This window comes from Lipotes vexillifer, unplaced genomic scaffold, assembly GCF_000442215.2.
Source record: "Lipotes vexillifer unplaced genomic scaffold, Lipotes_vexillifer_v1.1 scaffold79, whole genome shotgun sequence".
In the NCBI taxonomy this organism is placed as follows: domain Eukaryota; kingdom Metazoa; phylum Chordata; class Mammalia; order Artiodactyla; family Lipotidae; genus Lipotes; species Lipotes vexillifer.
Genome location: NW_006775678.1, coordinates 229,832 through 254,746, shown reverse-complemented (window position 1 = coordinate 254,746; position 24,915 = coordinate 229,832). Strand labels below are relative to the sequence as shown.

The following is a 24,915-nucleotide window of genomic DNA, read 5'->3' as shown; positions in this document are numbered from 1 at the left end:
CGGTTCAGATTTGGAAATCCTGCCATTTACCCCTCCTGTCTTCTGGGGTTTATGACCAAGAGGGCTGAATACTGCAGGAGGCAGGATGGGAAATAAGGCATCTTCCTCCTCCGCCCTTTTTTTAATAGATGAGAAAAATGAGCTTCCAAAATGGTAATAAAGTGGTGAATGGTAGAGCCGTGGTTTGAATCCAGACCTATGTTCTTTCCAATTAATCACGCTGCTTTTCAGCCTGACCAGGAGCTGAGGACATTTTTCTAAGATCATGTGGCCAGAAGAATCCTTGAATGCTAAATCACATTGATGACTTTTAAAAAATCCTGATAAATCTTTTGCTTCCTTGCTCTAATATTTATTCACATTTATATCCAGTGTCGAGATTATAAGCACATGGATTAATGATGAAATGCTGCATTGAACTGGGTATTGGCAGATGCGTGACCACAGCTTCCTCACACGAAACGGCAGATGATGGCGTGTTGTTACCTCAGGCGTTTGGAATTGTGTGTCTTTTCTAGTTAAACAGCTATGCAGCAGTTGAAACAGTACCATTCCCAATCAATAGGGCAACTGTACGAGTTAGGGACATTTCGCCACCACTACACCTGGTGGTTTATTTCACGTTCCCAAAGCATGCATGATTTATCCGGGTCAATAATGATTTTATGTGACCATGGGCATTTGATATTGACCACTTCTTTTGTTGCTGTCTCTTATTATCTTTTAGTTCAGGGGTCAACAGACTTTTTTTCTGTAAAGGTCCGGATGGTAAATATTTTAGCCTCTGAAGCCATCCGGTGTCTATCACAGCTCTTCAACTCTTCTGTTGTGCAAAATCAGCCATAAACAGTACATAAAGGAAAGAGCAAGGATGTGTTCTAATACAACTTTAGTTACAAAAACAGATGGTTGGCCAAATCTGGCCCTCAGGCTGTAATTTGCTGACTCCTGTCTAGACTGTAAGTCTCCAAAGGACAGAGTCAAAAGTGCCTCCTGTGTGGTTTCTGGAGAGGCCTCTCTCCTTGGCCGCCTTCTTGCAACATCCCCATATGGCCTTTCCTCTGTGCACGTGCAGAAAGAGAGAGCTCTTGGGTGGTTTATCCTCTTCTTATAAGGGGCCCCACCCATATAACATTGTTTAACCTGTCACCTCTTTAAAGGCCCTATCTTCAAACACAGTCGCGTTGAGGGTTAGGGCTTCAATCTTTGAATTTTAGGGGGAGGCGGTTCAGTCCGTAACCCATAGGAAGGGTCTAAGCAGGAGAGTGGCATGACTCTGGTGGCCGGGTGGACTCCACCTGCAGCATTTCAGGAGAGAGATGGTGGTGCCTGCATTAGGGTGGTGGCCATGGAGATGGAGAGGAGGAAATGGGTTGGAGGAATGTGTTTGGGGAGAAATGACAGACCTTGCTGTGTCCTGGGGCTGTCACACATAATTTACTTACCCGTATCCCTCAATAACTTGGACGATGGTTTGGTTCCCAGTGCCTCCGGTAGCAGTCTGTGCCGAGCAGGTGTTCAGTGGAGGTTGAATAAATGCACAGGTGTCTGTGACGTGCTGGAGTGATGGGAAGAGACATTACAAAGTTTCCAAATCCATGTATATAGTGCCTGCTTTACAGAGATCATGGTTTAGACCTGGAAAGCTGCTTTATGTCACCTAGGGCTTCCAAGAAATGATTTCTAGCTAACTTTTCTTTGGTAGCCTAAGATGGCAGAGCTAAACTATTCCATGAGTGTCTGCATTGGACTCACATACATACAGCAAAGAACTTTCTGCTCAGCTTAGAGGTCTCCACCCAGCCTTCCAAGTCAGCCGCCCAGATCTGGCCTGTGGCAGGTGTTCGGCTGGTGAGTTGCTTGGTTGTGCAGTGGTTTGCTTTTTTGGATCCCATGCTTGTGGTTGTAAATCTGTTCCTTTTTGTTTGTCTCCTCCTTCAGCCTCGAAGGACTGGATTCCATCTTCCATCTTTTTGTTTGTTTGTTTGTTTGTTTTTTTGGCCGCACCATGTGACTTGTGGGATTTTAGTTCCCTGACCATAGATCGAACCCAGGCCTTCTGCAGTGAGAGCATGGAGTCCTAACCACTGGACCACCAGGGAATCCCCTGGATCCAATTTTTTTTAAATTAATTTATTTACTTTCGGCTGCGTTGGGTCTTCGTTGCTGCGTGTGGGCTTTCTCTAGTCGCAGTGAGCAGGGGCTACTCTTCGTTGCGGTGCGCGGGCTTCTCATTGCAGTGGCTTCTCTTGTTGCGGAGCACGGGCTGTAGGTGCGTGGGCTCAGGAGTTGTGGCTCGCGGGCTGTAGAGCGCAGGCTCAGTAGTTGTGGCGCACGGGCTTAGTTGCTCCACGGTATGTGGGATCTTCCCAAACCAGGGCTCGAACCCGTGTCCCCTGCATTGGCATGTGGATTCTTAACCACTGCCACCAGGGAAGTCCCCCTGGGTCCAACTTTAACATGGGAAATAAGCACGGAGACGCTTGGCAATAATGATAACGAAATGATCACTTACAAAATGTTTCTACAGAATGCACTTAATGCCACTGACCTGGATACGTTAAAATGGTAAATTTAATTGTGTATATGTACTACAATAAAGAAACTTTATAACGCTTCCAGACTTTTCAATATTTTCTATGCCCCTGTAATGGAGAGATTAGATACTAACTCTGCCACTCACTAGCTGAGCCTCAGTCTCCTTATCTGAAAGATGGGTAGATAACATCTCCCTCACAGGGTTTTCCTGCTTGACAGATAGTAGGTGCTCAATAAATGGTCACCACTTTTATTATGTTTGTTCTGAAAAATTTCTGGTGAAAGTCTGCCTTTGAGAGTTTGGGAATTTTTTAAGGAGTATATTAAAATATTAGCTGAAGCATAAAACCATAAGTAGGGCCAATTAAACACATGTAAAATCCCAAGAAATAGTCATTTATTAACCCGCAGAAAATTGGGAGAGAGGAAAAATGTTTTACTTGGCAACTAAAGGTTTTAACTGTGAATACGCCTGTGCTTAAGTATAACCATATTTTGTAATAGTCTAATATTTTACTTCCCAGTGAGGGGCAGATGCATTTTAGAAGTGATTTTTGGAGATGGAAAAGGCAACAGGGATAGATTCCCCACACTGTTCCATTTGTTATTATAAAACACAGTTTTTCTAATTATGGAAATAATTGTTAACAATAACAGCAACTGACATTTGAGTACTTTCTAGGCTAAATACCAAATCGAGCACTTCCCATGCATCATCTCACTGAGAATCATGCATGGCAGTTGTTGAAATTTTGGGAAATGAATAAATGTCTGCGAATAACTGGGACTATTCTGTACATATGGATTGTTAACTCACCTTTCAACTAAATGTGTTGAATTTTTACAATGTCATTAAAAACTTGTCCCACCGTGATCTAAATTGTTTTGCACTGTCCCATTGTGTGAAGATGCCACAATTTATTTACACAGTTGCTAATCATTGGATATCCACGTTGCTTCTGGGTTTGGTTTTTTTTTTTTTTTTTTTTTTTTTTTTTTTTGGGTGCACGGGATTCTCATTGCGGTGGCCTCTCTTGTTGTGGAGCACGGGCTCTAGAGCAGAGGTTCAGTAGTTGCGGTGCACGGGCTTAATTGCTCCACGGCATGTAGGATCTTCCTGGACCAGGGCTCGAACCCGCGTCCCCTGCATCGGCAGGCGGACTCTCAACCACTGCGCCACCAGGGAAGCCCTGGGTTTTGTTTTAAATAACATTGGACAAATTCCTCACATAAGTATTTGAACATTTCCTAGATGTACACCTATGGTTATAAAAATTTAGATGTTCAAGATGCTAGATTTGGTATAAAGCATGCAGCCAGCGAAATAGTTCCACTCAAGGCAACTACCACTTGATGAAAATATCTAACAAACTGTAACATAAACGTAGAATATAAAAGATGTCTCCTTGGAAAGCAATTTATTGTACAAGTTATCCAGCGTTGCAAAGGTTTGGTTTTCTCCTCTGTAGAGTACAATAACAATACCACCTTCACTAGGGTGGTATAGGACATTTCAAGTAGCCAATGTTTATGAAGCGTTTCATGCAGAGCCTCGCACGCAGTTAACACTAAATAAACGTGAGCTGCCTTTATTAATGATAATGAGTACATGTCGGTATGAAGCTTATGTAAATAATGCCAGGTTGTATGTCTGTCTTCACAAAGCCTGGGGTATTAGTGTAAATATTTTCCTAATATAAATATAACTGAGGTTGTACTTGGCACTTATAAAGTGTCACTTTATACAGTGGTGTATACACAAACACAAACTTTAAATATAGGGAGTGGGTGGTGGCAGATAGGCAGTAGGCTAGGATGTGCTTTCAAGAAGTCAATAGTAAAGTTTGAGGACCTAAGCTTGTATTTAAATGCATCACAGAGTAAAAGCTCAGAATATTAGCGTTAGCAGAAACCAGATATCTTAGGACAGTGGTTTTCAAACTTTGCCAGCAATCCACAATTTCCAAAAGAAATTCATTTCCATTAAGACCCACAATGCAAATAAATGTATATATGTGTCTGTTTTGTAAAACTGTTCCCCAAACAGTACTGACTCTTTTTATGCGTGCTGTACTCTGATATTTTAAAATCTGTTTCACTTTATTTTAATGTTGGTTGTGAAACAATTAAATTAATTTTGCTGGGTAGAGACCCACGATTTGAAACACAACCTTAAAGCCTGTATACCCATAAAAAAAAAAAGTTTGCAGCTACATTACAGTTGTAAATTCTCACCCAAGCATTTAATCAATAATGAATGGTTTTGTTATTTGCATGATAATTTGAACTTTGGGATCATTATTCAGGCATATTTCCATGTTAGTAAGTCAGGTTCTGTTAAAAGCATTGTAACCGGGGCTTCCCCGGTGGCGCAGTGGTTGAGAGTCCGCCTGCCGATGCAGGGGACACGGGTTCGTGCCCCGGTCCGGGAAGATCCCACATGCCGCGGAGTGGCTGGGCCCCTGAGCCATGGCCGCTGAGGCTGCGCGTCTGGAGCCTGTGCTCCGCAACGGGAGAGGCCACAGCAGTGAGAGGCCCGCATACCGCAGAAAAAAAAAAAAAAAGCGTTGTAACCGAATGCAGGCAGAATTCAACCAAAAACTGGGTATGAGTCATGTTTCACTCTGGTTTCCCTTTCTTTTAAACCAGGTAGTTCCAATTTGCCAGCAGAATGAATACAGAAAGAGACTCAGAAACGACATTTGAGGAGGATTCTCAGCCTAATGACGAAGTGGTCCCTTACAGTGATGATGAAACAGAAGATGAACTTGAAGACCAGGGGCCTGCAGTGGAACCAGAGCAGAATCGAGTTAACAGAGAAGCAGAGGAAAACCGGGAGCCATTCAAAAAAGGTAACACGCTGGGACCTGGCAATGAGGTACTTGTCCGTCCTCACAAGGGCGGTGGCAACAGGTGCAAAGGACAGATGGTCCAGGAGGCATCTTCCTTCTCTTAGCTTTAGATTAAGCTTGAAGCCCTTGGAAAAGCACAGATTGTCCTCGGTGTGGCGGGGCTGGTGGACCACAGCTGCCAAGTGTTGCAGAGAAAATGGAAGGTCTTGCTTCGTGCCTATACATTTAGAAGGAAGCTGAGTGTGGAAGAATTTGCTTGCTACCACACCCAAGAACCTTGGAGTCACCATACCTGTGGTTCAGTCATTTGTGAATATAAAAGGGTTTTGACTCTCCAGTTAAAAAAAAAAAAAAAACTATGGGTCTCCGCTCACCACGAGTAGCCTGTGATGCAGCAAACTGCTCCCTGCCTAGAATCGGGGCAGCTTCAAGGCAGGGTCTAGACTATGGATTGGCAAACGTTTTCTGTCAGGGGCCGGGTAGTAACTATTTCAGGCTTCGTGAGTCATGCAGTCTCTGTCAGAACTACTCAGCGATACTGATGTTTCTTGAAAATGGCCATAGACAGTCTGTCATTCGGGGTAACAGAACGTAGCTGACTTTTATGATTTTGCTTTTTCCCTTGTGGCTTTTCTGTTTCATTCCCTGCTGGTTCTCCCACCCCAGCCAACACGTGTGTTCTTTTTTTCCTTTGCTCCATGAGGAAGCTGCTCCTTTTCTCTTTGGACCCCAGATCTGCTTCAGATTTCAGGTTGAAAATGTTTTCCTCCGTGGTCCCTTGCATTCCAGCTAAATAACTTCAGTTTCCCATTCACAGAAATCTCCAGGGAATTGTTCTATTTCTGACTGTCCACATACACCTCTCCCCAGCCTCAATCAGAATAACCTCTGCTTTTATCTGGTTTCCCCAGAGCCTCTGTCACTGCCGATCTGCCCTTCCAGGCCTGCCAGAAGCCTGCTTTCCTTATGTCACTCCCTGCCCGTCTCTCCCTCCAGGATTCTGCTGCCTGTTAAGCTGTTTTTTTTTTTTTCCCCAACAGGTTTCACCTGTAGAAAAAGTGACAAAGCGTGAAATCCTACTTATGTAATGATTCTTCCTACTCTCTGGTCAGATGGTGCCTGTCTTCTGCTCTTCTGTGTGGGGACGTGCATGTGCCACAAGGGCCCCCTGCCACCGCAGGCTCCAAAACCTGGGAAGGCCATTGTCTCAAGTCTATTGTTTTCCCATCCTCAGCTTTCCATATCAAACATTTAGAATTACCATATCTTACTGTGGATTTCTGGCTGTAATTTTCAGCTATTGAGTATAAGTGCTTTCTGCCTTGACACAGAAGGCACTAAAATCACGATAATGGAGCTACGGTGCAGTGGAGTCACTGCCAATCTGGACAGGAATGTGGCGTCTGTCATAACACGTCCAGACTGGATATTGTTTGGGCTGAAGTAACCTGACGAGTTAGCACGGGGAGTTCTAGTTGGTCGCCCAAATAGTACATAATGTGTTTCTTCCTCATTCCTTCTCCCACTGTGCTTCTAAGTTTCACATCTCTACCATATGTGGGTATCTGATGAGCTGGTACTGCAGTTCTCTAGGGGTGAACTTTGCTGTTGGTGCTTGGTGCCATGTTATCAGATGTGTGGTCCGGGACAAGGCCAAGGGATGGGGTTGGGTGTCTTGGAAATGTCAGAGGGCACGTAGTGGGCGGGAACTCTCACCTCTGTTTTTTTCCAGCTCTGCCTTCACATGCTGCTGCCCCCGGCACTTTCTGATCGTTCAGTTCACAGGTCATGTTTCTTGTAGATTTCTACCCCCAGAGCACAGGCCTTGAGGGAGCTCGGACTTCCTCAGTCTTTTTCAATGGTGGTTTATATTTCTAGGGGAATTTGGTGGTTTTCAAAAACCCTTGTCAAGTGACTTTGCCTGTGACTTTAAAAAACATTATTATCGGGTTTCCCTGGTGGTGCAGTGGTTGAGAGCCCGCTTTTATCTGGTTTCCCCAGAGCCTCTGTCACTGCCGATCTGCCCTTCCAGGCCTGCCAGAAGCCTGCTTTCCTTATGTCACTCCCTGCCCGTCTCTCCCTCCAGGATTCTGCTGCCTGTTAAGCTGTTTTTTTTTTTTTCCCCAACAGGTTTCACCTGTAGAAAAAGTGACAAAGCGTGAAATCCTACTTATGTAATGATTCTTCCTACTCTCTGGTCAGATGGTGCCTGTCTTCTGCTCTTCTGTGTGGGGACGTGCATGTGCCACAAGGGCCCCCTGCCACCGCAGGCTCCAAAACCTGGGAAGGCCATTGTCTCAAGTCTATTGTTTTCCCATCCTCAGCTTTCCATATCAAACATTTAGAATTACCATATCTTACTGTGGATTTCTGGCTGTAATTTTCAGCTATTGAGTATAAGTGCTTTCTGCCTTGACACAGAAGGCACTAAAATCACGATAATGGAGCTACGGTGCAGTGGAGTCACTGCCAATCTGGACAGGAATGTGGCGTCTGTCATAACACGTCCAGACTGGATATTGTTTGGGCTGAAGTAACCTGACGAGTTAGCACGGGGAGTTCTAGTTGGTCGCCCAAATAGTACATAATGTGTTTCTTCCTCATTCCTTCTCCCACTGTGCTTCTAAGTTTCACATCTCTACCATATGTGGGTATCTGATGAGCTGGTACTGCAGTTCTCTAGGGGTGAACTTTGCTGTTGGTGCTTGGTGCCATGTTATCAGATGTGTGGTCCGGGACAAGGCCAAGGGATGGGGTTGGGTGTCTTGGAAATGTCAGAGGGCACGTAGTGGGCGGGAACTCTCACCTCTGTTTTTTTCCAGCTCTGCCTTCACATGCTGCTGCCCCCGGCACTTTCTGATCGTTCAGTTCACAGGTCATGTTTCTTGTAGATTTCTACCCCCAGAGCACAGGCCTTGAGGGAGCTCGGACTTCCTCAGTCTTTTTCAATGGTGGTTTATATTTCTAGGGGAATTTGGTGGTTTTCAAAAACCCTTGTCAAGTGACTTTGCCTGTGACTTTAAAAAACATTATTATCGGGTTTCCCTGGTGGTGCAGTGGTTGAGAGCCCGCCTGCCGATGCAGGGGATGCGGGTTCGTGCCCCGGTCCGAGAAGATCCCACATGCCGCGGAGCGGCTGGCCCCGTGAGCCACGGCCGCTGAGCCTGCGCGTCCGGAGCCTGTGCTCCGCAACGGGAGAGGCCCGCGTACCACAAAAAACAAAAAATTATTATCATTATTATTAACTTCTTTTTGGCCTTGCTGTGCGGCTTGCGGAATCTTAGTTCCCCGGCCAGGGATTGAACCCAGGCCCCAGCAGTGAAAGTGCCGAGTCCTAACCCCTGGATTGCCCGGGAATTCCAAAAACATATTATTGTTCTAACACCTCTGTGTGCCCTTTGCAAACACAGAGAGGGCATTTATTAAGTGCTAGACCTCTTTACTTCCGTTCCCTCGTCTGCCCTGTGTCCCTTACGGCCGCTCTGCTTCCTCTCCCACCCACCCCTTCCTCCCTTCTTTCTCTGCATCCCTCTTACCCTCTTTTAATTTTTCTCCCATATTCTAACTTGGGCATTTTCCCAGTGAAGGTCAGTGTCACTCTGACTTTCCTTTTTAACTATAATCTGTCTGTCTTGACATTTTACGTGAAGGACAGTTTTCTTCAAAGGATTCACTTCTTTAAAACACTGGAGCGTGAGTCACTCTGAGGTACCATCCAGTTGAGTGACACTGGGGACCCAGGCCTATTACAGCAGAGCAATGTCTAAAAATGTGTGAACCATGTTCATTTTTTTAGCCATATCTTTTTTTTTTGGGGGGGGGGTGGCTGCACTGGGTCTTCGTTGCAGTGCACGGGCTTCTCATTGCAGTGGCTTCTCTTGTTGTGGAGCATGGGCTCTAGGCGCCCGGGCTTCGGTAGTTGAGGCGCACGGGCTCAGTTGCTCCGCGGCATGTGGTATCTTCCCAGACCAGGGCTCGAACCCGCGTCCTTTACATTGGCAAGCTGATTCTTAACCACTGCACCACCAGGGAAGTCCTTTAACCATAGCTTAGTGCAGAAAATTGGTTTTCTTTTTTTTTAAAGATGCTTTAGCCCCACTGAGCTTTAGTAAGCCAGTGTTTTGAGAGACCATTGCAAGTGCTTTTCAGTGGAAGGACGTTTCTTGTGTGCTGTGAGAATCGAGAACGGGTGTAAGCCTGCTGTTAGAATGTGCCGTGAAGGAAGAAAGAAGCCCATAGATTTTACTAAAGTCCCTTTACCCTTGGTTTCCTTTGAGCAACTGGTGACAAAAACGAGTGGCAGTGTTTCCATCTGATGGAATGAATATTCTTGTTTCCTGAACACACAAGAACGATATATCCCAGAATGCGTTCTGAGAAACATTAGCTCTGCCGGATATTCCCAGACACAAAGGTTCTGTGGTCCCTGAGACCAGAAACTCAGAATTCTTTATCCTTTTCTTGGAGTTTAAGGTTGTCCATTAGCAGAAAATGATGCAAGAAAGTTTAGACTTTAAAGAAGCCAGTTTAATTTTATTTAGCCACAGGTTCCTTAAACTCCTTGACTCTAGAATTCCTTGACTCTAGGTGCTTTTCTGGTTTGTTTGTGTAGCTTACCCCTCCACCATCCTGGTGTCCCCAGGTCAACTCCCTGGGTAATTCTGTGCCAGTCAGGAACCAGCTTAGAGATGAAGTCCTTGGGAATCAGTAAGTGCTCTGCATTAAGTGCGCCCTGGCTCGCTCTTGTGAGCCTGCGGATGGAATGAGAAAGCTGTGTCCTACCTTGTTGGCAGTGTTGCTTTGTCAGTTAACTCTCCCCTCTTTCCGCGCTGGCTGGCTTACAGATACACTCACCGCTTCCCTGTCCTACAGCAAACTCTTACCTGAATCCTGCTTTCTGCCTCTGGCTGCTGTCCTGTCTCCTGTTCTCATGACCAAGCTTCTGAAAACCCATTTCTCTACCAACACATCCACCTGTTCCCCCGGTCCTTCCCCTCCGTGGGCTGCCCCACCTCCCTGTGGGACACATTTTCTTAAAGATCACCAAGAACCCCAGTGCCAAGTCCAGTGAGCTTTTTGTCAACCATTCTCTTCCTACCTCTGCTCTGAAGCGCTTGACCTTTTTGAAAGTCTCTCCTTCAGTAAACGCTGGCCTCCCTGGCAGGTGATGACACCTTCTCGTCTCAGTACTCCTCCTGTTTCTCCTTCCTTCTGGCTACTCTTCCTTCCACCCTTAAAATGTTCCCATTCCGGGTCATCCTTTGTTTTCTGTCTACAGGCCTGCCTTTGGCAAGCTAATCCCCTTTACTCCACTTCATGTACCGCATCTCTGTACATGACCCTGAGAGGCAGTGTGCACGATGGTGAAGGGGGAGGATGCTGGGCACGGGCTGTGTGGATTTCAGCCTTGGCTTCACCACTTTCTAGCTGTGTAACCTTGAGGAAAGGACTTCCTCTCTCTACCTCAGTGTCCCCATCTGTAAAATGGACATGATATGAGTACCTGCTTCATTGGGTGGTTGTGAGGATTAAGTCAGAAAACAAATGTAAAGGAATGAGAACAGTTTGAGGCATGCAGTAAATACTCAATAAATGTTAGCTGTTATCACCCCCACCCGTCATCTCCTCTCTCATCTTTCCATCGTCAGGTCTTCTTCTTGACCCTTCCACTTCCTTTTGGGATATTCAGATTCCCCTGGACCACCCCCCAGGCTGAAGCTGCTGAGCCACTCATTTTAATGGATCCTTCCATCCCCACATCTATGCACAGTGAATGGGTGGATGGATGGAGAGGAGAGATGGATGGGCTGAAGAACAGTTAATTTCCCAGCAATGAGTTTGCCCACATATGTAAGGAAACTTCTGGTGATTTAGTGGCATCCCTGCCTCTGCCATCTTATAAACCTTTCCTGTTAGTACAAGCTGCTCCAGCCTTCTCTTTTTTTTTTTTTGTTTTTTTTTGCAAATCTGTGGGCAGCTATGCTGACCCCACCCTCAGGCTTTCCTAGGCTCCAGCGGGTTCTCAGATAAAACCTTAGACTGGGTCTCCGATAGTTCAGCACATCTGCGGGGGGGGGGCAAGGCATAAGAGCCTTCAGACAGAGAAGACAGAGAGCTGTAGTTATGGAAAAGTCCACCCACGCACACACACAGCGACAGGAGCAAAGCTAAAGGTTGCAAAAAAAAAAAAAAAGTCTCGCTCATGCAGTGACTTGGTCTTTTAATGGATTGACCTGTGGTTCAGCTTCAAGAGCTGTGACTAAAGAGTCTGCCCTGGATGGGGGTCAGGGAAAGCTTCCTTGTGGAAAGGCATATGCCCGTGCTGTCAAGTGACAGACAAAGAAGAGTTAATTAGGGGTGTGGGGAGGAAGGAGCCTCCCGAATAGGGGACCACATCCAGAGGCTCTGTGGCAGGAGGGAGGGTGGCGTGCCTGTGGCCAGGACTTCAGCCTGGGGGAATGAGGATGTTCTGAACAGAGGATTAGTAATCTCACTCCCCTCCATTTCAGCACCCATCACATTGTAACTTAGAAACGACTGGTTTCTATTTTATGCTGATTGTACATTACCCATCTTCCAGCTAAAGCTGTAAGTGCTCCGAGGACCCAAGGTCCAATCTGTCTTATTCTGAGCTGGTGTCAGGGCAGCAGGCGCGGGGGGCATTTGTCGTAGAGGCTTGGTGGGTGTTTGTGACTGACAGCATCAGAGGCTTCAACAGAGGTATGAATAGGGAACCAGGTGAGCGCCTCAGAGGCCTTCCCTGGTCAAGGAAGGCTTCCTGGAGGTGAGGACACCTGCGCTGAGTCCTGAATAAGTGTGAGAGGCAAATTGGTCCCCGTGGTCTCAGGGGCAGGGCCTACCAGGCCGACGCAGCGTGAGGAAAGCTCCAAGGGGCTGAGAGCTCAGGGAACTTCGAGTCATTCTTGGAGCTCAGTGACGGAGTGGGGCAGTGGCCGTGCTGAAGAGTTTGGCTCCTTTCCTGAGGGCCTCAGGGAGCCATGCCAGCAGTTTAGGCTGAAAGGAACACAGCTGAGAGTGCAGCAGTGGTCTCCCACCACAGCTGCTCCGTAGCTAATGTTTCCTCCTCTCAGTCCAATCTCCATGGTGGCAAAAGACGGCACTGCACTGGGATCTGATTCCGTCTCCTTTCCTTGGCGGCTCAGGCCCGTGTGATTGGGCCCCCTCTTCCTCTCCCGACCGAGCTGGCTGGCTGGCTGCAGCTCGCAGGCTTATTCACACGTCCCATTCACCCTGTTCTACGCTCAGTCCCTGGTTCAAGTAAGTCTTTCCCTCCTCCACGACTTTCCATCCACTCTTCCCAACGACCAGAGCAGCCCCCTTCTCTGTGGCCGTCTCCTTCTCACCCTTCAGGGCTTGATATAGGCGTCACTCCCTTAAAGAAGACTTCTCTGACCCCCAGCCCCAGCCTGGAGCAGACCCCTGTTGTCTGGTCTCAGAGCCCCTTGCACTTTCTTTCATACCCCTGCGGGCATCAGTGATTATGTCCTTGGATGACTGTGTGAAGCAGGGATGAAGCTTCCCCAGTAGACGGTTGGCTTCGCGAGAATTGAGGCCGTATCTGTTCCATCAGAGCACGTAATAGACACTCAATAAATATACACGGGGTACATACATTTGTTTAGAAATCCTACATTGGCAGCAGTGGGGAGAAGGGAGTAGATAATAATCCAAGTGAGGATCAAAACCAAGACGGCCAGGATGCAGAGAAGGGGACAGATCATGACATATGTTAGGGATTTGACATTCACAAATCCCATTAGATGGGAGGGTCAAGGGAAAAGGATGCCTGAGGAATCACCACCCCACCCCCCCTACGCCCAGTGGATATTCCAGTTATCTGTTGCTACATAAAACACAATCTTAACGTACTGGCATAAAATGACCGTTTCACAACGTTCACAGATTCTGTGAGTCAGGAATTCAGATAGGACACAGCAGAGATGACTTGTTTCTGCTCTAAGATATCTGGGCCCTCAGCTATGGAGATGAACAGCTGAGGTGACTGGGGCCTGGAATCATCTGGAAGCTTCTTTACTCCTATGTCTGGCATCTGAGCTGGTAACTCAAAGGCTCAACTGGGTCTTTCAGTGGGAGCACCTCCGCGTGTCTGGGCTTCACCCAGCATAACGCTGGGCTGCCGTGGGAGCATTCTAGAGGGACCATCGGGAGAACCAGTGTCCCAAGACATCAGAGTAGAAGCTGGTCACAGAATTCATGCAGCATCCCTTGTGCTACCTGCTCTTGGTTACAGAAGAGTCACTGAGGCCAGCCTTGATTCAAGGGAAAGGAAATGAGACACCTCTTCTTGATGGAGGGTAACAAGGTCACGTTGCAGGATTGGAGATAACTGTTGCAGCTGCCTTTAGAAGGTGCCTTCTGCCTCAGTGAAGAACAGAGCTGTTTGTGGGGATAAGTAGTGGTGGGGGGAGCCCCTTGTAGGTCAAGGAGAGGGTGGTTGTTTTGAACTTGACCAGTTTTGGATATTTGTAGGAATTCCACTTGTGTTGCTGGGTAGCTGGCAGCTTAGAAATATAGGATGAAGTAAGAAATGACCAAGAACAGTGCAACATTGTCCCTGGGAACTGTTAGAATTTTAAATTCCTAAGCACGCGGTAATAACACTGAACTTTAGTTCCCAGACTGCGTATTCTTAGGGAGAGGTGAGTTCGGTTTTAGGGGAGGAGCCCCTCCATAAGCACACAGGCACCCCCCGCCCCCGGCCCTGGGCTCCTGGAGTACACATTTGCCCAGTTTGCATACCGTCTGTGCTTGTGAAGTTAGCAAAGACATGCGACTAATGTCCAGGAGAACTGAATAATTCTGATTCTACAACCTTGGAATTGGAGATGATTCAGACAGAGGCTTTAGTGTCATTTATCTTTGTTTTTGTTTTTTGTTGAAAGCCAAATAATACCGTGAGGAAGATCGTGCAGGCAATGCTAAACCACTTGCAGGACCACTTCTAGGCACCTCTGAAGCACATGCCTGCGAGCAGCTGGCAGGCTAGGCACGCACCTCTCTCTCTCCATGAGAGGCCATCCCCAAAGACCTGTCTTCTTGACGGGGTTGGGTGGCTCTCAGTGCTTGAAAATATAAAACTTCATTTGTTTAAAAAATCTTTTCCAACTCAGAATTTCATTGATCAAAATTCTGTTCAGGGGCGAAATGATCATTGGTCGACAGTATTTAAGGTGGAATGTTTAATCGTTAAGGCTTGTATCACACAAGAGCATCAGAACACAGAGAGGAAGTTCAGAGAGGAAGTTCTCTCTTAGAGCATAAATTCGGACCAGATGTGACATCAACAAAACAAGGGCAGCCAGATCCCTGATGAAAGTGATATCTTCAGGTAAAAATACAGAATTAAGGGTGTTGATCTTTAGAGCATCCATGAATTTTTATCTGGAATCAAAAAACAGATTAAGCTAGTCCATCAAAATATGGAAATCCTAGGAAATCCAGGAAACATGCTGGGGAGCTATGTTTTTCACTTAATTTGATGCATTTTGAATTTTTGACCCACACCCCATGTGGAGGTTCTACTTTGGCTACTTATTTTCTTTCTCTAATCAGCCATAAATTTCCTTCCACTACAGCAGCCTTAAGAACACCACAGGAACTGGTGGCTTGTAAACTAAAGGCTGTGTGGGGTGTTCCTGGCTGAGTGATTTGTAATGACGGAGTTGTCTTACTTTATAGAACTTGCTTTGAGCAATGTCATTTATGACTGAACCTCCAGTGAGAAGCTGTTGCTCATGGACACCCAACTCAGCTATTGCTTTCCTGGTGCCACTTTGGAACCTGAGTCTCTAAAGTAGGTGTTTAATGATAGAAGTCACCTTAGGAGGACACTAACTAGGGTTTTTTTTTTAATATATATATAAATTTATTTATTATTTTTGGCTGCATTGGGTCTTCGTTGCTACGCATGGGCTTTCTCTAGTTGTGGCGAGTGGGGGCTACTCTTCGTTGCAGTGCACTGGCTTCTCATTGCGGTGGCTTCTCTTGTTGTGGAGCACGGGCTCTAGGCACGCGGGCTTCAGTAGCTGTGGCACGTGGGCTCAGTAGTTGTGGCTCGCGGGCCCTAGAGCGCAGGCTCAGTAGCTGTGGCACACGGGCTTAGTTGCTCCACGGCATGTGGGATCTTTCTGGACCAGGGATTGAACCCGTCCCCTGCATTGGCAGGCGGATTCTTAACCACTGTGCCACCAGGGAAGTCCCTAACTCTAGGGGTTTTTAATCCTGCTGATGCATTAGAATCACGTGGGGAGCTTTTAAAACTCCATAGGTGCCTGGACCCAGCCCCTGGAGGCGCTGATACAGTAGGTCTGGAGTGAGGCAAGGCGAGAATTCCACCAGGTTCAACCTCACATTACAGAATAGTCCATCTCATCCACTAGTGCACCTGCTCTTCAAGCAAGGTCTACCAGTTGGCCTCATGAGGGTTCTGATTAAATGTAGAACCTTGGGCTCTTCCCAGATCAGCCAATCAGAATCTATTAACAAAGACCCCAGGTGATTAGTAGGCACATTCAAGTTTGGAAAGCACCATGAGAATAAAGATTCTCAATGAGGAGAGGGGCATTTATTTTAAAATCTAAAGTCCTACCTTGCTCATACCCTGCAGTGTATTGCTTCAGTGACAAGGTGTGCTGTAAGGAGGGTTTGTCACCCTCAGATGGATGTGATGGAGGCAGGAGAAAGGCTGGGAAATACTGCTCTTGAACAGTGGATAGCAGCCTTGCCTGCAGATTAGGGTCACCTGAGACCTTTGCTGGGTTCACCCCAGTCTAATGCAAAAATCCCTGGGGGTGGAGCCCTGAGCACATCCAGATAAAAGCCCGGATTCCAGTAGAATCGAGAGCAACTCCTCCCATGTCAAAGTGCATAGGAATTCATTGGAGATCTTGTGAAAATGCCCTTCTGGTGCCAGGTCTGGAGCATGGCCTGAAATTGTGCATTTCTAACTGGATGTCAGGTGATACACCTGGTCCACACCTTGAGTAGCAAGTGTGAACAAGGGTGAAGTTGTGTGTTTTTTTCTTTTTTTTCCACAAGCAAACAGCAGCATTTGGCCTTTTGCCTTGCCTTCAGTCTATCAGTTTTTGAGTTTCTTCTTTTCTTTTACTTGGTGGTGGGAATAGGGAGCAACAGAGCTGAATGCTACAAACACCACACAATCAAGCAGATAAACTCGATAAAATCTTGACTCTAGCCTCTTACCTGCCCGTACTTAGTGCCTTTCCCATTTTCTCAAAAGCTTTTTAAACTGTCACCACTCTCCGGAAGGTGCTTCGTAAGTCAAGAAACTCAAAGCTGTTCAAACCCTCGCTTATCCTTCTCTGCCCCTCACCTTGGAGCCATCCTGCCTGCTCTACGCTCCCCTACCATCAGCCATCCCCTCTCTTCCTGTTTCCTAACGCCCTCTCTCCTGGCCCCTTCAGTCTCCCCCTCCTAAAAAACACCTCCTAATGAGCCCAACTCCCCTTTAGTTTCTCATCCAGAAGAAATGTATTTCAGTCAGGTCACCAGTGTGGTTTTGTGATCACCAAATCATTGGGCATCTATGTCCTTTCTTACCGGGCAGCTCGCTACTTGCCCCTCCTGCCTGTGCCCTCTCACTTCTGTTACCCCCCATTCTCCTGATTTCTCCCTGAGCCTTGAAGTCTCTTTCACGGCTTCCTCTCCCTCCACCCAGTACTTACATAACTCTCTGCTCTTGCCTCACTGTTCTGCCTCCATACTCCCTGTGTAATCCACTCACTCTCATGATTTCAACTAACGTCTGAGTGTTGAGGACCTTCAAATCTGTGTCTTTGACCTGAACCTCAGCCTGGAGTTCCAGCTTGGTTTCTACAGCTCCTGGATGGACGTTTCCACCCTTGTGTCCTATGGGGGTCTTCAGTTCACCAGATCTGAAAATGCATTGTCCCCCCAACTAGATGGATACCTCTTAAGTTCTCTAGCTCATCTGTGGCACCTCTGTTCATCCAGTCACCCAAACTAGGATCCTGGGGTCACTTTTTTCTCTATTTTTATATTTTTTAAATTTATATATATTTTTATTGAAGTATATAGTTGATTTACAATGTTTCAGCCGTACAGCTGAGTGATTCCGATATATATGTATATATATTATTTTTCAGATTCTTTTCCATTATAAGTTATTACAATACAAGTTATTGAATATGTATGGTTCCCTGTGCTATACAGTTGGTCCTTGTTGGTTATCTATTTTATACATAGTAGTGTGTATCTGCTAATCCCAAATTCCCAATTTATCCCTCCCTCACATTTCCCCTTTGATAACCACAGGTTTGTCTCTATGTCTGTGAGTCTACTTCTGGCTAGTAAATAAGTTCATTTGTATCATTTTTTTAGATTCCACATTTAAGTGATATCATATGCTGTTTGTCTTTCTCCTGGTTTCATTTTTATTCCGCATTCTTTCTTGCCCACATTCAGTCAGCTGTCCTATAGCTCTTGAATCTGTCTTCTTCCCATTTCTGTCCCCTTAGCCCTGGGTCAGCCTCTCATCAACTCTCGCTTCCACGACTGAAGTTGTCTTCTGCCTTTAGACTTCTTCCCTTCAAATGTATCCTGTGCGCTGCTCCTACTGTGACCCGGGCAAGCCACGGTCTGGCCGTGCCACTCCCATCCTGAAGCCCCTGATGGATGTCCCCTCCCCTCTGCTTGCCGTACCAGGCCCCCTCAATCCACTGGCTCTCAGCTCATCTCCTGTCCTTCCTGTGGTCCCCTGACACCCAGCTCTTCACATATGAACCCAGGCCAGGCTGTTTGCTGCCTTTGTGCTTTGGCCACTGCTGTTGTATTTATGCCTGGAATGCCCCTCACCCCTCTCCTCTCCCTGTACAGGCATGATTTGGGGGTAGCTTTTAAGAGTCCACTCAAGAGGTACCTCTTCCAAAAAGCTACCTCTTGACGCCACCATAGCCTGGCCGGATTCACTGCTGCTGCTTAGAATTCCTGTCCTGCCAAGGGCTTAGCTCTTTCCTTACATTTTCTTCCACATGATACATTGTCTTCACTCCTGTATGTGTTTAGATATCTCTCCCGCCTACCATGGAGAGACAGTGGGCTCCTCAAGGTAGGGATTGTGTCTGATGGAGAGATGGTTTCCATTGAAATGAGTTCTGGTTCTACCTTATTTTGCTTTTTGTTTTTTTTAAATTGAAGTGTAGTTGATTTACAGTGTTGTGTTAATTTCTGCTGTACAGCAGTGACTCAGTTACACATACATACGTGTGTGTGTGTCTGTGTGTGTATATATATATATATATATATATATATATATATATATATATATATTCTTTCTTGTATTCTTTTCCATTATGGTTTATCTCAGGATACTGAATATAGTTCCCTGTGCTATACAGCAGGACCCTGTTGTTTATCCCTTCTATATGTAATAGTTAGCATCTGCTAACCCCTAGTTCTACCTTATTTTAAATTAGTGGTTCTCAAACTTGAGTGTGTGTGCGAATCACCAGGGGAGGCTTGTGAAAACACTTTGTCGGGCCCATGCCTGGAAGTTCTGATATGACAGTTCTGCGGTAGTGCCTGAGAACTGGCATCTTTAACAAGTTCTCAGGTGATGCTGCTGCCACTGGTCTGGAACCCACACTCTGTGAACCACTGCTACAAGACATGTCATGGTTACAGCCGACCTGTGTTTTCTCTATCTATATGTTCTAGAGACTATGAGTGTACATAGAGGTAGAGCCTAATCTAGGAAGACCAGAATCCCAAGACACCAGGGGGAGGAACTTCGTTCACTTTCCCAGGCAGGGTTGATCTCGTGATTTGTTAAATCTCACCTTCTGTTCTACCCCTTGTGGCCTGTTGATGGTTCTGGACCCAGTTTAGAATGGTAGGACCCAGCGCATATGTATCTCAGTGACCAATACGTATGCGTGACCTGAGAGAGGTAGAGCCCCTCCTGGCAGCAGGGCTGGGTGTGGACAGGACATACTTTTCTCAATACCATCTGCTTCCCCCTCCAACTTGACTGCCTCCAGGTCATGTCCAACCAGAGCCCCCAGGAGAACTTGGCCTGGCTCACTGTTGGGTCATTGTTCCTCTCATTCACCTGTTCTGAGTTCTGGCCGTTGTCAGCATCCTGGGCTAGTTCCCTTTTGTCACTACTTTTTTTTTTTTTTTTTTTTTTTTTTGTGGTACGCGGGCCTCTCAGTGCTGTGGCCTCTCCCATTGCGGAGCACAGGCTCCGGACGCGCGGGCTCTGCGGCCATGGCTCACGGGCCCAGCTGCTCTGCGGCACGTGGGATCTTCCGGGACCGGGGCACAAACCCGTGTCCCCTGCATCGGCAGGCGGACTCCCAACCACTGCGCCACCAGGGAAGCCCTGTCACTACTTTTATTCTTGCCTCTTTTTTGATCTACTTTTCCTGTATTTTGAAATACTGAAAAGTGCATAGAAAACAAATACAAAGTTTAACAGATCACTATTAAGTGAGCACATGTGTAAGTACCACCCAGGTCCAGCACAGGAACATTGCTAGGGCCCCTGAAGCCCCACCCAAGTCCGTCCTACCCACTCCTTCCTGCTCCCTCCTCAGAGGTAACCTCCATCCTCATTTTTATAGTAATAACTCCCTTGATTTCCTTTATGGTTTTACCACCTACATATATATCCCTAAACACTGCAGTTTAGTTTTTCATGTTTTCAAACTTTGTGTATAAATGGAATCAGACACTTGGAATGATTTGGAATGGAATATAGTATGTATTGTGTGTGTGAGGGGGGGGGGCTTTATTCTGAGATATTTTTAATATTTACTCATTGTTGAATGTAGATGCGGTTTTTACCCGTGACTGCATAGGTTTCCATCTTTTCCTGTCTTCTCTTGATTTATTACCACCCACCATCCCACTGCCTTTAGAAGAATATTTTTTAAAAATATTAAACATAATGGCATAATGACCATAAGAAAGTCAAGCAACTTACGTATTTGATTTATATGTAAACCTATAAAGGAAGGAATTGAACTGCAAGCATATTTTTTTCCAAAGGTAATACATGCACATAGAGCTGATGATAAAAGGGTACAGAATGAAAATGAAGTCTCCCTCCCTGCCTCTTCTGAGTCTCAGCCATGCGGTTTCCTTTCCCAGAAAGAAGCTGCTGTTACCAATTTCTCGTACGTCCTTCCGGAGATAAACACACACTCCTTGCGCAAAGAATACTTACAAACATGAGCCCTTATATACCCATAGATACACATACACATAATCACATGTGTGCAAGTGTGTGTGCATGCATGCATTCCTATTGTGCATTCATCCTGTATGTTACATCCCTTAAAGCATGGTAGATACTCCCTGCTTTTATCACTTAGTGTAATTTGAAGATATTCCCTATCAGTACACATAAAGGTACCTCATTCTTTTTTGCAGACCACATAGGCTGTCACTGTGTGGATGTTTAGCCAGCTGCTCTTGGTGGTATTTAGGTTGTTTCTAATCTTTCTGATAAACAGGGATGCATTGAATAGCCCTGAGATATGTTGTTTCTTTATCCAAGAGTATATATACACTCACTCAGCGCGTGTGTCTGTGTTAAAGTTTGATAGATATGGCCAAATTGCTCTCCGCAGAGACCACCTAAGAGGGCCTGTTTATTTTGCCATTATAGGATAAAAATGGGCACGTAACTGAAGAATTGTACTTCTTTGTTGATGAACTTGAGTATCTTTTCATGTATTTAAGAGCCATTGAATTTCCCTGTGTATGAATGGTCTATTTGTCCTTTACCCATTTCTCTCTTGGGTTGTTTGTTTTTTGCTTTTCTGACACTAAACTTTTGATTGTTTAACTCTGCTAGTTTGCTGCAGCTTGTACCAACCAATGCAACTTTTTGGTTGCAGAGTTGTCTATAAATCAAGAGTTCAGAATCAGCTGTGAGAGGATGAGAGGCCAGGCAAAGCTGACTTTCTTTGCTGGATGGTGATGATCAAAGGACTTGGTGACCCTGGGAACACCCAACATCATGTAGCCGTATTTACATGCATTAAATACATGTTTACCAGATGATTTTTGAGCCACAGCTCGCTGATGGTAAATGCAACATGCACTGATGATTTTATTAGGCACAACCTTTGTTAGCTGATTTCTCTCTAGCTTTTAACCAAAGGGTCATATGGTGAAGGTGAATTTTTTGCTGGTCAGTGTATTACTTCTTCTCTTTTCTTGGTCAATATTTCCATTCTAGAAAATGGGGCAAGGTTCCTACTTTTTCTGTAAATTAGCCTTGTGGTCCAAGTGCCCGGTAAGGTTCTCTGTTTTAATTGAGTACCTAGTAAATGTTTGATCAAACCCACAAATTTCCAAGTGTCATTTTGCTACCTTTCCTAAAGGCATGTGCTTTAGCACAGCATTTCTCAAACCATATTAATAGGTGTTCTGTGATTGTTAAAAATGTGCCTGTGGTCACATTAATTTTGAAAAGATTGAATTAAATAAAATTAAATGTTTCTTTACTACAGGACTTCTCAGAGCCTTTAATACACCAGTGGGTCTATTGAATATCCAAGGGAGGGATGTAGGATGCTGTGTTTTGCAAATGTATTTGACCACAGAACACATTTCACTTACTTTATGGTGTCTGATTGAAATATTCCTTAAGCAATTAGCGTCAAACTCAGGAAAGTATCAGGAAAAGGAACCAATTTCTTTGCCTGCTGATTTGTCTGAATTAGGCCAAACAAGGAACCTTGTTATAAATAGGGTTATTGATTACTTGACTGCAATCAGATTTCTGAAATTAACTATAAATGCTTCTGTGGTTAAGCTCAGTATATTGTAGACGAAGACACTAGTTACTTTCTCCAAGCTCCCCAACGTGTTATTCAAACTGTAAAATTAAGACACCAAGGTCATTTCTAGCAGACCCTTCACTGCCCCTACTTGAGGTCAGATACTACCCTCTATCTGAGGCATCCAGTTCAAACTGGGCTGGGGAATGAGGGGGTTGTGCTGAGACAGAGGAACCACTGGCTGGAGGACTTAATTATGAAGCAAATTTAAAGAGCCACAAGGGGGACGAAGAATCCAGCTCATTAACAGGGCAGCTTATTCTTTCCTCTTGAGTATTTCTGAGATGGATTTTATCCCTTCTCATTGGTCTTTTCTCCCTTCTCGAGGAATCTTGTCTGTTTTTCTTCTCAACCTTCCTGAATTTTTGAACGGCAGTTCTCAGAGGTATTCTAGCACACTGGTGACCAGGGATGTGTTACAAGTCATCCGGGAGCCACATTAAACCTTTAAAAATTTGCAAGTTACCATAAAATAGGATGGATTCAAGATTACCCTATAAAATATCTTTTTTTACCTACTTTCATTTCGATCTCCTTTTTCAGTCAAAAAGAAGTGTTCTGATTGCACACATCCTAACAGCCCTTAGGAGCTGTCGGTAGTTCCATTTAAATATTCCCTTTTGACAATATTGCATGTAAGCTAAAAAGATGCTTAGAACATTTCCATTTGTCATGACATAACAGTTGTGATTACCCAATGAATGGCAGTCCAAATGATGCAAGAGAAATTTTCAGTAATGGTATAGTGGTTTATAAAAAGTCATAAGGTTAATTATTTGCTTTCTTCAGTAGTCCGCAACTGTTCCTTTTGCAGTATTATACGTACTTTCTTTGAAGTAAAAGTCTAGAAAATGAATCACTAAAAAAATGAAATATGTTTTTTTTAAAGCATATTTAAGTTTTTATAATTGTAGTCTTAAGATTGATAATCTTATGATCCTTTACTTGTAAATGGATGGAGGTGGATGGAGAGGTTGGCTTGGGCGTCAGACTGCCAGACTTTGAATTCTGATTCTCCCCCTGAATCCCATCTCCAAAAAGAGTGTTTCCCGAGTTGTTGATCCCCCTTCTTTGTCAGTTGCAGAAGAAGGAGCTCATCAAGACCTGGTTCATGGACGCCCTGGTGGCCTAGTGGTTAGGAATTGGTGCTTTCACTGCGGAGGCCTGGGTTTGACCCCTGGTCCGGCAACCATTCCACGTGCCACACAGTGTGGCCAAAATACAAAAAAAAATAAAAAATTTTTAAAAAGAGTAATGTGGGGGGAATAAAAACCACCTGGTTCACCCACTCTCGTGTGTGTCACACAAGGGAAGTTCATCTCACGTGCATGTTCAAACACACAGTCAGTGGAGGACCTTATGCCAAAAAGGTGCTTCCTGAACTTTTCTTCCTAAGTTATAATATCCTTGTCTTGAGCTTTCATAGGGGTGACAGCTTATGCCTTCCTGTTAGGAGAAGCACAGCCTGATATTAGGTAACAGTGGAAAGGTTGACCCTATACTGATAAGTGACCGCCCCCAAAAATGAAATATGTTTTTTTTAAAGCATATTTAAGTTTTTATAATTGTAGTCTTAAGATTGATAATCTTATGATCCTTTACTTGTAAATGGATGGAGGTGGATGGAGAGGTTGGCTTGGGGGTCAGACTGCCAGACTTTGAATTCTGATTCTCCCCCTGAATCCTGTCTCTGCCTCCGTTTCCTCAGCTGTAAAACTGAGATATTAACTACTTGGCATGATGCCTGGAGCCTACTAAGCACTGAACAAATGTTCCCTTTAGAGCCATATATCATGGGACAGTAGAGCAGATGGGCAAAGATAGAACAGGTGGGTGGAAATTTCTTCCCTACAACTGTAGCCTGACTGCCAGGCTAGTCATCTCTGGGTTGAAGGTCCCTTTGGCTGAAATTTCCATTAGGAGCTGGACTCCACCATTGAGATGGAAAGGAATCAGGCTAGAGATAAACTATATCTCACTGTGAACTTTACCTTTCCTGTCCATTCAGAAGGTCGGCAAGCATGTCCTCCCAGCCTGTCAGAGGTTTTATGGGAACCTATCGCCTGAGAGTTGTCCCCTTTAGCAACAGAGAAGCCGAGGGCTTTCTAAAGTTCCCTGGAATTTAGAACTGGCGATTGAGTGGTAGATGTGACATTAAGTGCATGGAATGAACTTAGAAAGACAGCAGTAGATGCTGGCCATCAGGATTAAGCCATGCACAACCCCGATCTATGATCACGACTCAAAAGTGTTGAATTCGTCGGCGATACCCTTTTTCTTTGATTTATTCATTCACTAAGTATGTAATGGGTTATACATTTTACAAACCAAGTAAATGAGTTTGAAGTAATAATTTAGCTGTCACTTAGTAGAGCTCTGGGATTTTTGTTTGGGCCATGTTTAAATGAGGATTTCTCTTTTAGAATTGAATGTTCTATGGACAGTGGGTCAAGTTACAACATGGTCATTGGTTTGCTCAGCCTGCCCTAACAAAGTACCATAAACTGGGCGGCTTGAACGGCAGATATTTTTTGTCTCACAGTTCTGGAGGCTAGAAGCCTGAGGTCAAAGTGTTGTGGTGTTGATTCCTTTTGAGGGCTGTGAGGGAAAGATCTGTTCCAGGCCTCTTTCTCCTTGACTTGTAAGTGGCT

General features: G+C 45.3%; 1 protein-coding gene across 1 annotated transcript in view; it reads left to right on the top strand.

Annotated features, from left to right (window-relative positions):
* The first annotated feature begins 5,183 nt into the window (after nt 1–5,183).
* ATP8B1 (ATPase phospholipid transporting 8B1) overlaps nt 5,184–24,915 on the top strand; it is a 62,650-nt gene continuing 42,918 nt past the window's right edge. Inside the window, exon 1 of the mRNA XM_007450106.1 lies at nt 5,184–5,390. Within this exon, the coding sequence (XP_007450168.1) occupies nt 5,210–5,390 (181 nt within the window). The 5' untranslated portion in view covers nt 5,184–5,209. The remainder of the gene's footprint in view (nt 5,391–24,915) is intronic.